The sequence below is a fragment of the Leptinotarsa decemlineata genome, unplaced genomic scaffold (genome assembly GCF_025532065.1).
Source record: "Leptinotarsa decemlineata unplaced genomic scaffold, Ldec_3_MD MMD2_tig00026354_RagTag_RagTag, whole genome shotgun sequence".
Taxonomy (NCBI): Eukaryota; Metazoa; Arthropoda; class Insecta; order Coleoptera; family Chrysomelidae; genus Leptinotarsa; species Leptinotarsa decemlineata.
In genome coordinates, this window is record NW_027412702.1 from 23,805,128 (window position 1) to 23,819,920 (window position 14,793).

Here is a 14,793-nt window from a genome sequence, read left to right on the forward strand (position 1 = left end):
GAACTGGACTATGAGTCACATGCAATTTTTTCAGAAAATGTTATAAAATTCAGGAAAGGTTAGACTAGATTCCATTGAGAAAAAAACAATGATATTCAAATTAAGTTTGACCTAACAAGGTATACTGATCACAAATAATGATATTGATCAAATTTTTCTGTTCCACAAAATCTCAATGACTACCGCTGAAAACGGAAACGGTTTCAACAAAAATCACCAATACGCTGCCTCTTCAAAAATGAAGTGGATTTTAATTTTTCTCAAAAAACATTTATATTTTGTCCTCTTCAGAGTAGCCCCCTCAGATATAATACACTTGTAAATCATTTAAAGGAACAATTCGTTCAGGCCAGTCTCAACACACCTGCACTGTAGGTTAATGGACTGACAGCTATCAGAAAACAACTTCTCTCCGGGCTAATATCACGAAGGGCGTTGGATTATATTCGACAGGTGTCAGTGCAGAATTCTTCACTGACGTTATTCCTGCATATGCATATGCTGCATAGGCGATAGAACTTCCTAAATAGATTTTCAATTATTGGAACACACTTGCAGATACCTGTCTCCATTACAATTTCCTCCACTCTCTGTTATTCTCTAACTGAATGACATCTCAACGATGGCTTAATCCTAAGGTATGTATATCCGTGCCGAGACGATGAATGACACTGAGCCTATCAGCTGTCACTACGGAACCTTCGAGATACCGGGCGTCATCTCGTCGTAGCATCGCCTTGTCACGGTAATGCGGGGCTCTGCCGTGATTGACCTTCTTTCCCTAGCTACTCGTGGGACTTTTATGGTCAGAGTAAACTTAAATTTTTTTTCTGACGCTGAGTCTACAGAGGAGATGGATGTACAGCTTACGACTCCAACAGACCTCCTTATGAATTTAGATCAGGAGCGAGAGCTTTTCAACTCCCCAGCTCCTGATTCAATAACCTAAAAAAACGATTTGGTGGTGCAGCCAGGAAACAACTGAGTGGTCTCCTGAAGAGCGGGGTACCTTATGAAACCTCCTTGCACCAAATTCTTGAGCGGCGTACGCAGAGTCTGTCTCAGGTAGAGGAACAAACCCCCCATGAGCAGTTTTCACCAAAACCAGAGGCGAAAAAGCTCTGCAAGGGTGAATCTATGGCATCGTCAGGTGTAGTTGACGTGCAAAAACCCTCATATGGGAAGGTTGTCGCGGGTATCGAGGTGGGAATCTGGCACCTTGACTATCCGACTACCTCATTAACGATGAAACAGCAGAGCATATACTTCGTGCCTGTGCCGCTGGGGGCCGAATCAGGTTTTTAGAGTTCGGCAGAGCCGTACTCTTAGCAGCTGACCTGAGAGACCACTCACCATACAAACTAATCGGCTTCGTTAGGAAGCTGGGTTTATTTGGTAAATTGGGGATAGGTGTGAGCCACAATAAACTCTTGCGGGTTGCGTGGGACCCACTCACTTTGGACCTAACCTAACCTAACCTAACTATTAGCATATGCCACTGTCAACATTTCAAGTGTCGTTGAGCATCCATTTCCATTTTCACACAAAATTTGATGCAAATTCATTGATCCATTGTTTTCGATAGCAGAAAACCGCCGATCACGCAAAACAGTTTTAACTTTTATGCCTCTCACCAGCAATTTAAACATACTAAACAGCTAAAACTGTGAGACCAGTGTACAATATATAAAAATCGATAATCGAAAGTAAGTAGCCCGGGAAATTTGAACAGTCCGTGTTTATATACTCTAGAAATTCAGTAAATTCAAAATGAAAGTTGGCGAATTCTATAATCTTCCCAATGGAGTAATTTTTACATAATTTGTTTCACTCAAAGTCTCCACCCTGTAAAAATGGTCTACTGAATCTATTCTTTTCCACTCATAAATAAACCAGATATGATCTCGTGCAGAACCTTAAAAAAAGCTATCTTCCATGAGCTGACATATTTCCTCCCACATTCTTTTTGAAACCCCGTATAACAACGTACAAGTCGTGCAATCCTTGAAACTTTTTGACGCGTTACTGCATATCAGTGATCGCTCCAATTGCACCTCATCATTCCTGCCCACGTTTTTGCGAAACTGTCTCAGGGTGAACGGATGTTTTACAGAAGAGAGGATGCACAAGTGCAATCGGAATCCCTTCTCTTATGCACATCGTACAACTGCATAATAGTGTTACATCTCTCTGAATGCAGCAATGATTGTTTGGTGTGATAGCATTAAAAATAACGTCGTTTCGAGGATTTTCTTGGTGAGTATTTTCATAGAACAAATTATTTACTCCAACCAGAGTCTGCGGAAGATTTCAATATTAGATTTATCAATCCATACTTCATAGTTGCAATGTGAGTATTTTCAAGTCTAGTGTGCCTAATTTCAAAACTTGCTAAAATTGGTCTTCGGGGCTTTTTCTGAAACCCTTATTTGCTCTGGTAAACATTGTTTTCATGTCTTTAGAAACGTTCGTTACGTAACAAATTATCTCAGAAAAACAACTCTGTAACAATGAGTTTTATAAAACATACCTGCCCCAAACTTCATGACTGTTGTAATTTTTATAATGTTGCAAAAAAAAGTAATGATGGAATTATAACAAAATAATTCACCGAAAAGGTTGGTCAAACCGGATGTTATGTCATAACACGAGTTTTAGAACACATCAGAAATTCAAAAAATGTATGTCAAGAACTTCACAGGCCTTTGTTGATTATGAAAAAGGGCATGGCCACATTTTTTATTTTATATTGTTCAACAATATTTATCTGGAAAAATTTCGAGCAAAATGCGTCATATCTTCAAACACGATAGTGTCAACACTGAAAGGCGTGGTGATGGCCTCAATACTGCATATTTCAATTCAATTAGTTGAATTCTGATTTTTTTTTTCAATTCTAATTCTCTCTACATCGATAATAACAGGTACCACCGTAGCAAAATAATAGATGAAGCCATTCGATTGTTTCATCTCATTGTGTTAAGATGGTCCAAAATATTTTGTTTTTCACTGCTTATATCTAATTAATTTGTGGTAGGTATGTTTTTTAAAATTAATTGTCACAGAGTCCTGAAGAAAAATTTAACTGAATTTGAAACATTGGCAGAAAAATAATTGCTTTTCTAAGATAATTTAATAGTTTGTAACTAAACAAACCTTTCTAGAAATTGGACATTTGGATCAATTGTTTGTTACGATTTCCATCGTAACATACATTTTTGAGAAACTCTTTTTCTATCAACTATCCTTCGCAATACCTTTCAGGATTTTTTGACGATTTTTTACTGATAGTGAAATGTGAAGAATATAGTATTTGTCTAATTTTCAACGAAAAGAATGAATGAAATATATTTAGATTATGATAATTTACTCGTAAACCATTATGATACACGATAAACTCTTAATAATAATATGCTTTATTGCTTAAAGAATATTAGGTCTTATTGCCAAACCTGCAAATTCTCATCAGTCATCATAAACATAAGCATATATATTATACACATATAATATACATATACACACATATACAGATACACATATACATATCTATACACACATACATATATAGGGTACAAATAATGTTATACGAATAATTATACGAAATATTACACGAATAATGGGTAAATTTATACTAAACTCTCATACGTTATGGCCTTATGAAAAAAATGTGTATTGGAAGGTTTTGAGTGACAGTATATTTGCAATCTCTTCTAGCAGATTCTCTTCGACATATCTATGATTAAATCTTAACACGTTATATTAGGCGGTCTGAAAAATTTGTGGGCTAACACACATATGACGCTACTAGTATTGAATCCATATGATTTTTAGTTAACCCTAACCATCAAAAGAGACGTGTACAAATTTCACAGCTGGAGGACTATTAGTTTGTGTGATAAAACATTTTGTTGGTTGGCATTGCTTTTTGGAGAAAAAAATTACTTCTGAGGCTTGGCTTGATAAACATTATTCAGACTTTGCACCAGGAAAATCAACCGTTGAGAAGTGGTTTGCTAAGTTTAAACAAAGTGAAATGAGCACCAAGGACGATGCACTTGCTATCGTCCAACCCGTGTTAGGAATCACAAGTTAAAAGGTAAGACCTCGTTAATCCTTAGCTCGCACAAGTTTCGACTTCTGAGGGTTGTTGTTCGCAGGGGTGCGACAGCTGGTATGTGCTCTGCTGTTTCATGATTTTCCAAACAGAAGTGACACACACTGTCTTCCGACAGTCCGAGTCTCTGCATATGATGATTCAAATGACAGTGACCTGTAAGAAGGCCTGTTAAACAATGTAGTTCGTCCCTACTGTAGTCCAACAACTGTTTGGTATCAAACTTCGAATGGTGAATAAACGCCTTGGAGGCCTCCAGGTGTTTAATCTTTAATTGGGCAAACCCTAAAGCGATACCAATGACAGGTTCTGGTCCAATGAAGCTGCTTGCAGCACCCTCCTTTGCAAGGGAACAGACTCATTGTCTCCTTCCAGACCAGTATGGCTAGGAATCCAGACGAAAGACAATCTGTTAAGTCTTCCTATCGAGGAGACTCATTTTTGGCAATTTGCTACCAATTTAGACATTGCTTGGTAGGAGCCAAAAACTCCACTCCTAGGAAGGTTGACATCTCTGTCTTGGGTATGCGACTGAAAACACCTGCACCGGAACCGGAAGGTGTTTTTGATCCATCTGTGAACCAACAACTATCTGCTATTAATATTTCCTTCTCCTGGAGTATCCAGTTCTCTCTACTCAGTAACAATACTTTATGAGGCAGTTTCTAGTTGACAGTTGGAGGCATACAGTCAGAGGTCATTTCCAGAATGCTGTGATTTCCAGTTTCAAACAACAATATGTTGCACTCTGATTTCTGCAATTGACAATATGCACAAGTCTATATGTAGTCCATCTAGCCTCTCTCTCCAGAAAAATGTGGAGAGGAGATAGATCTAGAAGAATCTCCATGGCCGCTGGCAGTGTGGTACTGATGGTACCACTGATGGCCAGACAAGCCTGCCTCTGTAAGCCAGAGAGCTTCGCCTCAGCCGTGTTCTGTAAAGCCTTTGGCTACCAGGCAATTGCTCCAGACATAATAATTGCTCTGATAATCATCACATAAATCCAATGGATTTGTTTGGGACCTAAAAACCAAGTTTTACCAAAATCCTTCGATAGGTTAATAGGGACAGTTTGGCTTTGAGTGAAACTTTTTCCAAGTGAGCGTTCCAGGTGAGTTTTTTATATCAAGTAGAATGCCAAGATATTTCACCTCTGTTCCAAATGGAATGACCTCACCATTGAGGGAAAGTGACGCTAGATGGATGTTATATGACTCCATCATTTCACACCATCATATGAGTGGACTGCACGTGGTGAACCGACCCCAAAGCTTGCAAAGAAGCAACAGTTGGCTGACAAGGTTATGGATCAGTATTTTGGTATGCGCCTGGTATAATATTCATCAACTATCTTGAAAAGGGAAAAATCATCGACTGCGACTATAACATAGATTCACTGAAGCGTTCGAAAAACAAAATCGTCTAAAACGGACCCATTTGAATTTGAAGAAAAAAAAGGAAGTGTTGTTTCATAAAGATGATGCATCGTGTCACAAATTAATGAAAACAATTGCAAAATTGCATGAATTGGGCCCCGAATTACTTCCGCATCCACCATATTCTCCAGATCTGGCCCCTAGTGACTTATTCCTGTTCTCAGACCTCAGCAGAATGCTTGCTGGAAAGAAATGTAGCGCCGATGAGGTAATTGTCCAAACTGAAGTCTATTTTGAAGCTGAAGACAAATCTTACTTTATAATGGTATGGACCTATTTTATAACCGCTATAATCGTTGCGATGCTCTCGAAGGCAATTTTATTGAATAAAGAAAACAAAATTTTCTAGATACTATCATACCTTGTTACTACTGCTGCATTGTATACATCGCAATGCCGTAACACTCGCACAATTATGTAAAAATACTGTTTGGCGTGTTAATACAATATGCATATTCAACTCAACATCACGAATTACTAATTGACTAACAGTTAGTTGACTTGCGTGAATGAATGATTTAACTGAAGGTTAGCACACGTGTAACAGGAACTTGCCTGGAGTGATGTGTATAGTTGAAAATTATATGCCACACATAATTGAAGAAATGAATATGCTGTGTCAAAATGATACATTTTCTTTTGAGCTTTTTTTAAAGTTCAAAATGTGAATTGTCTCAAATTAAAAATTATAACTGGAAAAAAAATTTATTGGAATTCATTTTTTATTATTTTTCTGATGATTTGTCAACCTGAAGTAACCCAAATGTCAGAGTATCAAAATATCAAAGTTATTTGAAAGAAGGCTAGCTAATTACCGAGAACAATCAGAAGATATTAGAAATTTTCTCGACAACTGAATACATATTTTTTCTATATTGAGATTTTATATATTCATATATTAGCAAAAGTTTTTTAGAAGAAATACTTGCAGGAGAAAGACATGAAAAATCTCAAAAATTTTAAAATTGACACTTTCGAAAATCTAACGGGTGACGAATAATTACTCTGAACCAGAAGAGAATTCTTGAATTTTCAATTGTATTTCTTACCTTTCCAGAATGTTTCTCATTTCACCAGCAAACTCCCAATTTGAACAATCAAAATTCATATTCATCAAAAAATTTTCATTTTATTAAATCAAAATTTTATGGTTCATCCGTATTCCCAACTTTTACATTCACTAGAGGAACACTGATAATTTTAGAGGTTTCTAATGTTATGTCGTGAATAAACACATTTTTTCCGCTTACATTGCGAATGCTGGCTGAACCCTACGAGATAGATCATAATGATGTACTACTACAGTATTGTACACCTTGGTAGGTCGGTAGCCAAGCGGTTCGGCGTGGATGCTTTGTTCACTCACTCGAATTGACTGCCGTGTTGGTCGGTGGTTCAAGCCCTAGTCTGAACGATCGATCTTCACTTGCTATCGTCCAACCCGTGTTAGGAATCACACGTTAAAAGATAAGGCCTCGTTAATCCCTAGCTCGCACAAGTTTCGACTTCTGAGGGTTGTCGTTCGTAGGGGTGCGACAGCTGGTTTAAGTAAAAACAGATTTCAAACAGATTTTTTTTCAAAAAGTCTACAATAAAGTCCGCGATGATCTCTTAGGGATAACCCACCATAACCATTTTTCATCTTCGAGAAATAATGGCTTATTTAGAAAGCGATTTCATGCAATACAGCATTAAACCTCATACAATTAAGTACTTTAAATCTGTTCAAAAAAATCTGTTTTTCCGTTAACTTGTGCGAGCTAAGGATTAACGCGGTCTCACCTTTTAACGTGTGATTCCTAACACGTTAGGACATACACACGTTGAATGCACATACATTGTGCATTCAATATAGATGCTTCAAAGCATGAAATTTAAATGAATATTTTCGAAGATATTGAAGATTTAAAATGCAGGAACATAACGTTTGCGGCCTCCCGGCCGAGGAGGGCGTTGTTGAGACCATTATAAAATACAAGTATGTGGGGGATCACATCATAATAAACAACTTTTTTCTATAAAATGTTTGATCAAGATAAATAATATTGCAAAAATCGTGTGACAAAAACCAACCATGTTTGAAAAATTTCAAAAAGTTGTATCTTGAAAACGAATTATTTTTCTATAAACATTTCATGGTAAAAAGTTGTTTATTTTAACGAGGTCCACCACATATTTAGTTTCTGTAATGTTCTCAGTAACTTTACTTTTTACTTGGAAGAGGTATGGAAATTATATTTTTTCATGAAAAGTACCAAAAATTTATTGTCGAAAAAGTTAGGGCAATTTGAAATAAATAATGACAGCGTACGTAGCGCCCTCTAGATGTTACATAAAAAGTAATAAGAAATTATGATTTTCCACGTCAAAAAACTCCGTATACCAAATTTCATGCAAATAACTTATTTTTGCAAAAGTTATTTTTAAAAAACGAACAAAAAATTCAATTTCAACACCCTGTATCTCTTTTGTTCACTTTTTTTTCTCAAAATTGTCTCAGAACTACGTCACTCAAATATGTTAACGTACTTATGTATACGTATATCATCAGAGTATTCTCAGTGGATATAAATGTGATATCCTAATATTCCTCGAAAATATGAAAGTCATTTGTCCCAACTTACTTCTGAAAATAGCACACTCGCTCTTCGTTTCCGGTTCACGAAAACAGTCTCGGATAAAACTCCAAGTGAATGTTCCAGCCCAAATGAAATATTGGTAAAACATTCAAGGTGTGTTCGAACTGAAAACCGATATTTATTGCCAAGCAATGAATGATAAAGGGATCGTATTATTCTTGAAATTTCACACCGAATCTGAGATTTTTATTATCTGAAATCAACAAATTATGGCAATAACGTATACATGACAATGACATAGTATACTGTTGCCTTTTACTCCACCGGCAATCTTAAATCAGTCGAAAGGATGCATTTTTCATTGGTGAAACTAAGCGCTCACAATTATTTATAAGAGAATTCATGAAATTCATATCGTTAAAAGATTGTTTTGAAATGCTCGTCATCTTAATAATTTCTCATATGTGCTACAAAATGAGAATACTTATTTTATAGGATCCAAGAGTAATTTTAAGTTTGTAGTTTGTCCTAGTATTAGATGAGCTAGAAAGTTCGTAGACCAACACACAGACGGCACTAACAGTATTAAATCAATCTGATTTTCAATCGACCGTTACCTTCAAAAGGCACGGGTACAAATTTCACAGCTTTCGGACTATCAGTTTGTGGGATAGAACATTTTGAGTGACGCAACTTCTATTAGTTCGAAAATAATTTCATGTGTTGATATAACATTGCTTCTTGACAAAAAAAACTAGTTGAAGCCAATGCTTGGCTTAACGAACATTTTTCGAACTTCGCATTGGGAAAATCAACTGTTAAGAAGTAGTTTGTTAAGTGCAAACGAGGTTAAATGAGCAACGAGTTCGATGCATGGAATGGACGCCCCAAAGAGACTGTTACCAACGAAAAGTCTGCACAATAATTTTGGATGACCGCAAAGTAAAGGAAAAAACATCAACAGCGACTATAACATAGCGTTATTGAAACGCTTGAAATACGAAATCGGGAAAAAAACGACCCCATTTCAAAAAAGGGGGATTTTCATCACCATGTCACAAATCAATGAAAACGATGGCAAAATCGCAAAAGTTGGGCTTCGACTTGCTTCGGCATCCACCTCATTCCCCAGATCCGGCCCAGCAACTTTTTCCTATTCTCAGATCTTTTTATTTATTTATTGATTATCCGTTTGACATATAAGTATGTATAGGATTTGTCCAGCAATGAAGAACACATGAAAACGCAGTGTCCGTATCAATATAAAAACACTCTAAAATCAACAAATACAATACAAAAGAGAACTATTTTATGATATAAACAATTCGTCTAGGTTATAAAAACAACTATCAATGAAATACTTTTTCAGATTTCGGTAAATTCGTTAATTTTATTGAGCTCTTTAATATCTTTTGGTAACTTATTAAAGATATTTGAGCCCATCACATAAGGTGAATTAGAAGTAACCTTATATTTACAATACTGTATGTGGAAGTTATGTTTTCAGACGAGTATTCCTACTATGTATGATTTCATTGGTGATAAATTTATGTTCGTGTTTAAAGACAAAAATTGACAATTCGAATATATACATGCTGACAAGAGTTAAAATGTTAAATTGTCTAAATAAACTTCTACAAGAGGCCCTTTTTGAGGCTTTGGCCATTATTCTCAAAATATACTTCTGCGCAACGATTACATTTGATATCGAAGTCGAGTTACCCCGCACACATATGCCATGTCTCACTCTGGAAGCTACTTGAGCTTGGTATAGTGCCAAAAGTTGCTGATCTGTCAAGATATATGTTAGGTTTCTAAAGAGATAACCTAATGAGTTAATTTTACTCATTAAATTCGAACAGTGTTGTTTCCATGTCAAACATGCATCAATGGTAGTTCCCAAAAAATGTGTCTCTTTTCTCTCAAGAGTATACTCGCTGGAAATAAATTAAGCGCCGATGGAGGGATATATAATCATCGAAACTGAGGCCTATTTTGAGGCTAAAGACAAATAGTACTATGAAAATGAATAACGAGATCAAATTTAATCAAAAAAAAAATGTAATGCCAGCTTACGAACTTTCCAGCTCAACATAAATAAATCTAATGCTAGACAAGAAATTTATTGATTTAGATATGAAAGATTATATTTCACAAATAGCAGATATATTATTCAGGAAACTTTGTAGGTCATTATTTCCTGATGATGCTAACTTGGTTAACGAAACGCTCGTCGTGAAACAGAATATCTGTTCTGGTGTGGGAAAAGTGTCTGCTTCAGATTCATTTCACGACAATGGTTCAAGTTCTATCTACCAAAGGAGACGAGATATTTTTTATGTTTGTTTGAAGGTGATTGACAACGTTTCATGATGAATTTCATTACTTCGGACTTCCATTGTCTGATATTATATAAATTGATTTAAAATCCCTGAAAGAACTGATTAAAAAGGTAGAATTGAAAATGAATAGCTGTACATAAAAATTATATTGAGTAAAAAAAATGAAAATGAAATAATAAAAAAAGTATTTCACTATTATTTCATTTCAAGTTTTTTCGCTTGATATAATTGTAATTTTTAGATATTCATTTTTGATTCTTCTTTTTTTATAGATTCTTTCAGGGATTTCGAATCATTTTATATAATATCAGACAATGGTAGTCCGAACTAATGAAATTCACATTTTTTATGATTCACTGGATCCCCTGAAAATCCAGAGTTCAGAATAAAACCGCTTTAACCTTTGCCTATTGTAAGAGGTAACTAACACTGGGGCTAATCCTATGATGACGCAGTCCACGCCGATTGATGAATGGTGCGTAGTCCTCATCAGGAGTCACTTATAAAGCCTCTGTGATATCAGAGGATCTTTCGACGCCATGCATCAATGTCACGTTCCTGACTACGCAATACAACCAAAGCATGAACAAGAGAAACATGTCCCTATAAGCGATCTCCTCAATTCGCAACGAGAATAGTACAAGCCAACGTTCAACTTAGTATGATGATTTTGGCAGTTGTCATGAAGGATGATCTATCATGCCTTTCCTCGTGTTGAATGGCCGAATATAGAAGTTCATCCATATGGTTGATTTATGCAGAATTCAGAATCTCCATACATCCACTCTCCACCAACAGTTCCAAGCGGAACTGCTTGGCACTGCTGGTGTTTGGCACTTCAACAAGATTGAAATCTAACCTCTCTTTTTATAGAACGGAACAAAAGTATTACAGGCGCTCTAAGATCGGCACCTGTGTGAAAGTAGCGATTCATATTGGATTTGAATCGCTGGATATTAAATCCATTTGAAAAAAAGTTATCAGGTAGTTTATACCACATAAACGCAGTTCTCCAAATGAAAGAGTTTTTGAACAGTGAAGTTCGCTGAGCAGCCACAGTCCGTCACGTATTTTTGATATGTACCGCTCTTGCTGGTTATTCTCTGGAAGCAATTCAACAGCTTCAAGGTATGATTAGGGGCGGAGCTCCATGCAATAGAACAATACTCCAAAGAAGGTCTAATCTGACCTTTATAAAGCATCAAAAGTTGCTGAGGTGTGTACAATTTTCTGGTTTGGTTTAGTGTTCCAAGCTTTTGAGAAACGGCTTTTGCAATTCCAGCGACATATTGGTGTCCATTTTAACCCCCAACAAACTTATAGAAGCAGAAAGTGGAATTGTCTGACCTGACATTATTATATCCGGTTCGGAGACATTTATCTTTTTGGAGAAAACCGATGCCTGGGTTTTTGTGGCATTGAATTGAACCTGGTTATTTTCACCCCAATTCGAAATTACTCCAATATCCTCATTAAGATATGCAACCTCCTGCTGCCGGTGAAGACGTGCATCCACCGCCGATGTCCTGGAATCCTAATGGAATGACTAAACAAGTGTGCTGTCGTCAGCAAAGCAATATACAGGGTGTAACTAAATAAGTGTAAAACATTCAAGGAGGTGATTCCTCATCGAAAAAAAAGATAGGATCTTTCATATAAAAAAATTTCATTGAGATGTTAAGATACAGCCCCATAAAGGGGGTACATAAAATTTGTATAACAATTTTTTTCACAAGCACTAAAAAAGTAACAATATTGAAATGGACCTGACCTTTCTGTACTACCAAAAAAATACTTTACCAGATATTTATTTGGTTTACCCCATGATTGTAAGGGGTGGAAAACGCAACCCCTAAAATTTGTTTCCAATGTAACTTTTTGTCTTATTATTTGTTTACCATTTAGAAATTCATTTCCAATAGCCTGTTTTATTCTGAAAAAAAATGGCTCTTGTGTTTTTTACCCAAAATAAACCAGTTCGCAGCAAAAAATTATTTTAGGAACAACTACAGAGATACATCGTCATAAATGCGAAAATACGAAACTAATCTATCTAGTAGGTCGCTATTAGCGATAGTGACAATTGAATTGGTATGACGCTGTCAGTTTGTGAATTTTCAAAATTGAATTAATACTAATTGTGTGTTGTTGTTCTGTTCTTAATTTGTTACTAATAATTCACTTGTTATTAAAATGGCATACACAAATGAGGAAATGGCTTATATGCATTACGTTTACGGTCTGTCGCAGGGGAATGGGTTAGAAGCTTCTAGAAGATATGCTGAAATGTATCCTCAACGGCAGCATCCTTCACATAGAATATTTGCTCGACTCCATCAACGATTACGAGAATATGGTTCATTCGACGAAAGAACGCAAGATTGTGGTCGCCATCGAGAACTACGAACACCACAGCTTGAGGAAGCAGTACTTAATTTGATTGAAGAACCACCTACTACCAGTACTAGAAAGATTGCTTTCCAGCTAAATGTTGCGCATATGACGGTATTTCGAATTTCAAAGGAACAACTCTTATACCCTTAACATCTGCAATGAGTAAAGTCGATATAATTGACAGACGAAGTTTTTCTCGGGACAACATTATTAATTTTCATAATTACCACATATGGGCTGATGAAAACCCTCACGCTATTGTCGAAACTAACCATCAAGAACAGTTTTCTTTTAACGTGTGGCTCGGAGTTATTGGGAATGATTTAATTGGGCCTCATTTTCTACCTCATTGATTAAATGGTGTGGCATACGTTCAATTTTTAAAAAAAGTGCATCCAGTACTACTGGAGGAAGTTCCTTTGGGCGTCTGAAGGGATATGTTTTTTATGCATGATGGGGCTCGCGCCCATTTTATTCAAGAAGCACGTCAGCATTTAACTGAAACATACGCAAATCAGTGGATCCACGGATATCAATCCTCTCGATTTCTCTTTTTGGGGCCATTTACAGCAGTTGGTTTATCGTACTCCTGTTCGTGATGTAGAGGACTTAAGAAACCGCATCATCGTTGCGTGCAGGGTAATCAGAGAGACTCCAGGAATATTTGAACGAATATGTATCTCAATGCGCCGACGTCTAGACGCATGCGTTATGTCTGAACATTTACTATGATTTCTACATGTTGTGTGTTTTGTTATTAATAAATCAGTTTTGTTTATTACCCTATAATCGTTTAATGCAGGTACTAACTACAAAATAACAATAAATCCAGTTCGCATTTATGCCGATGTATCTCTGTAGTTGTTCGTAAAATAATTTTTTGCTGCGAACTGGTTTATTTGGGGCAAAAACCCAAGAGACATTTTTTGTTTAGAATGAAAAAGGCTAACGGAAATAAATTTTTAAATGGTAAATAAATAATGAGACCAAAAGTTACATTGGAAATGAATTTTAGGGGTTGCGTTTTCCACCCCTCAAAACCATGGGGTAAACCAAATAAATTACTGGCTAAGTGTCTTTTTGGTAGTACAAAACGTCAGATTAATTTCAATATTGTAACTTTTTCAGTGCTTGTGAAAAAAATTGTTATACAAATTTTATGTACCCCCTTTAAAGGGCTGTATCTTAATAAGGGGTGCTTCAATGAAGTTTCTTTATATGAAAGATCCTATCTTTTTTTTTCGATGAGGAATCACCTCCTTGAATGTTTTACACTTATTCAGTTACACCCTGTATTAAATTCTCGGTTTTATCCAATAAGTCGTTGATATACAATAGGAAGAGGGTTGAAGACAATATTCCTGGGGAACACCAGCGTTGATGGTGAAAGTCACTAGCAGGGAACGTTCTTTCAGGAAGCTGAAGAGCCATACACAAAAATAATTCGACAAGCTGTAGCTTTGAAGCACACCATCAAAGGCCTTAGAAAGTCATATTGATGATCGCTCAAGATGTTGAAGCCTTCCAAATATTTAGAGATATGCTGGTTCACGGCTTTCTCCATGACTTCTAATAAAACTGATACCAAAGCTGCCTCTGGTGTTTAGACTCCTCATTACTTGGTAAAGTGTTTGTACCTGGTTGTATTGCGTGTGGTGTTTGCATGGTTGTTCCCTGTAGCTAACTGGCGACGGAATAAACTCAAATGTGTGTCTGTATTTATTGTGTTGTTATCCTCAACGGAGTTGCCAGACGACGACTCCCGGAGGTGGTCTCTTGTTCTGTTTCGTGGATCCCATATCCATCTTTCTCTCACGGAATTTGAGATCGTTCCTACTCCTTGAATCGTGGAGAGTTAGGGTGTGTCCAAATTTGCTCAAATATCTTTTCAGCGTTATTTTTCAGAAAAGTATTCACGTACTGGG

General features: G+C 36.4%; 1 protein-coding gene across 1 annotated transcript in view; it reads left to right on the forward strand.

The window, feature by feature from the left end:
* The first annotated feature begins 2,113 nt into the window (after positions 1–2,113).
* The window catches only part of LOC111515036 (larval cuticle protein A3A), a 36,106-nt gene continuing 23,426 nt past the window's right edge, over positions 2,114–14,793 (forward strand). Inside the window, exon 1 of the mRNA XM_074184366.1 lies at positions 2,114–2,256. Within this exon, the coding sequence (XP_074040467.1) occupies positions 2,203–2,256 (54 nt within the window). The 5' untranslated portion in view covers positions 2,114–2,202. The remainder of the gene's footprint in view (positions 2,257–14,793) is intronic.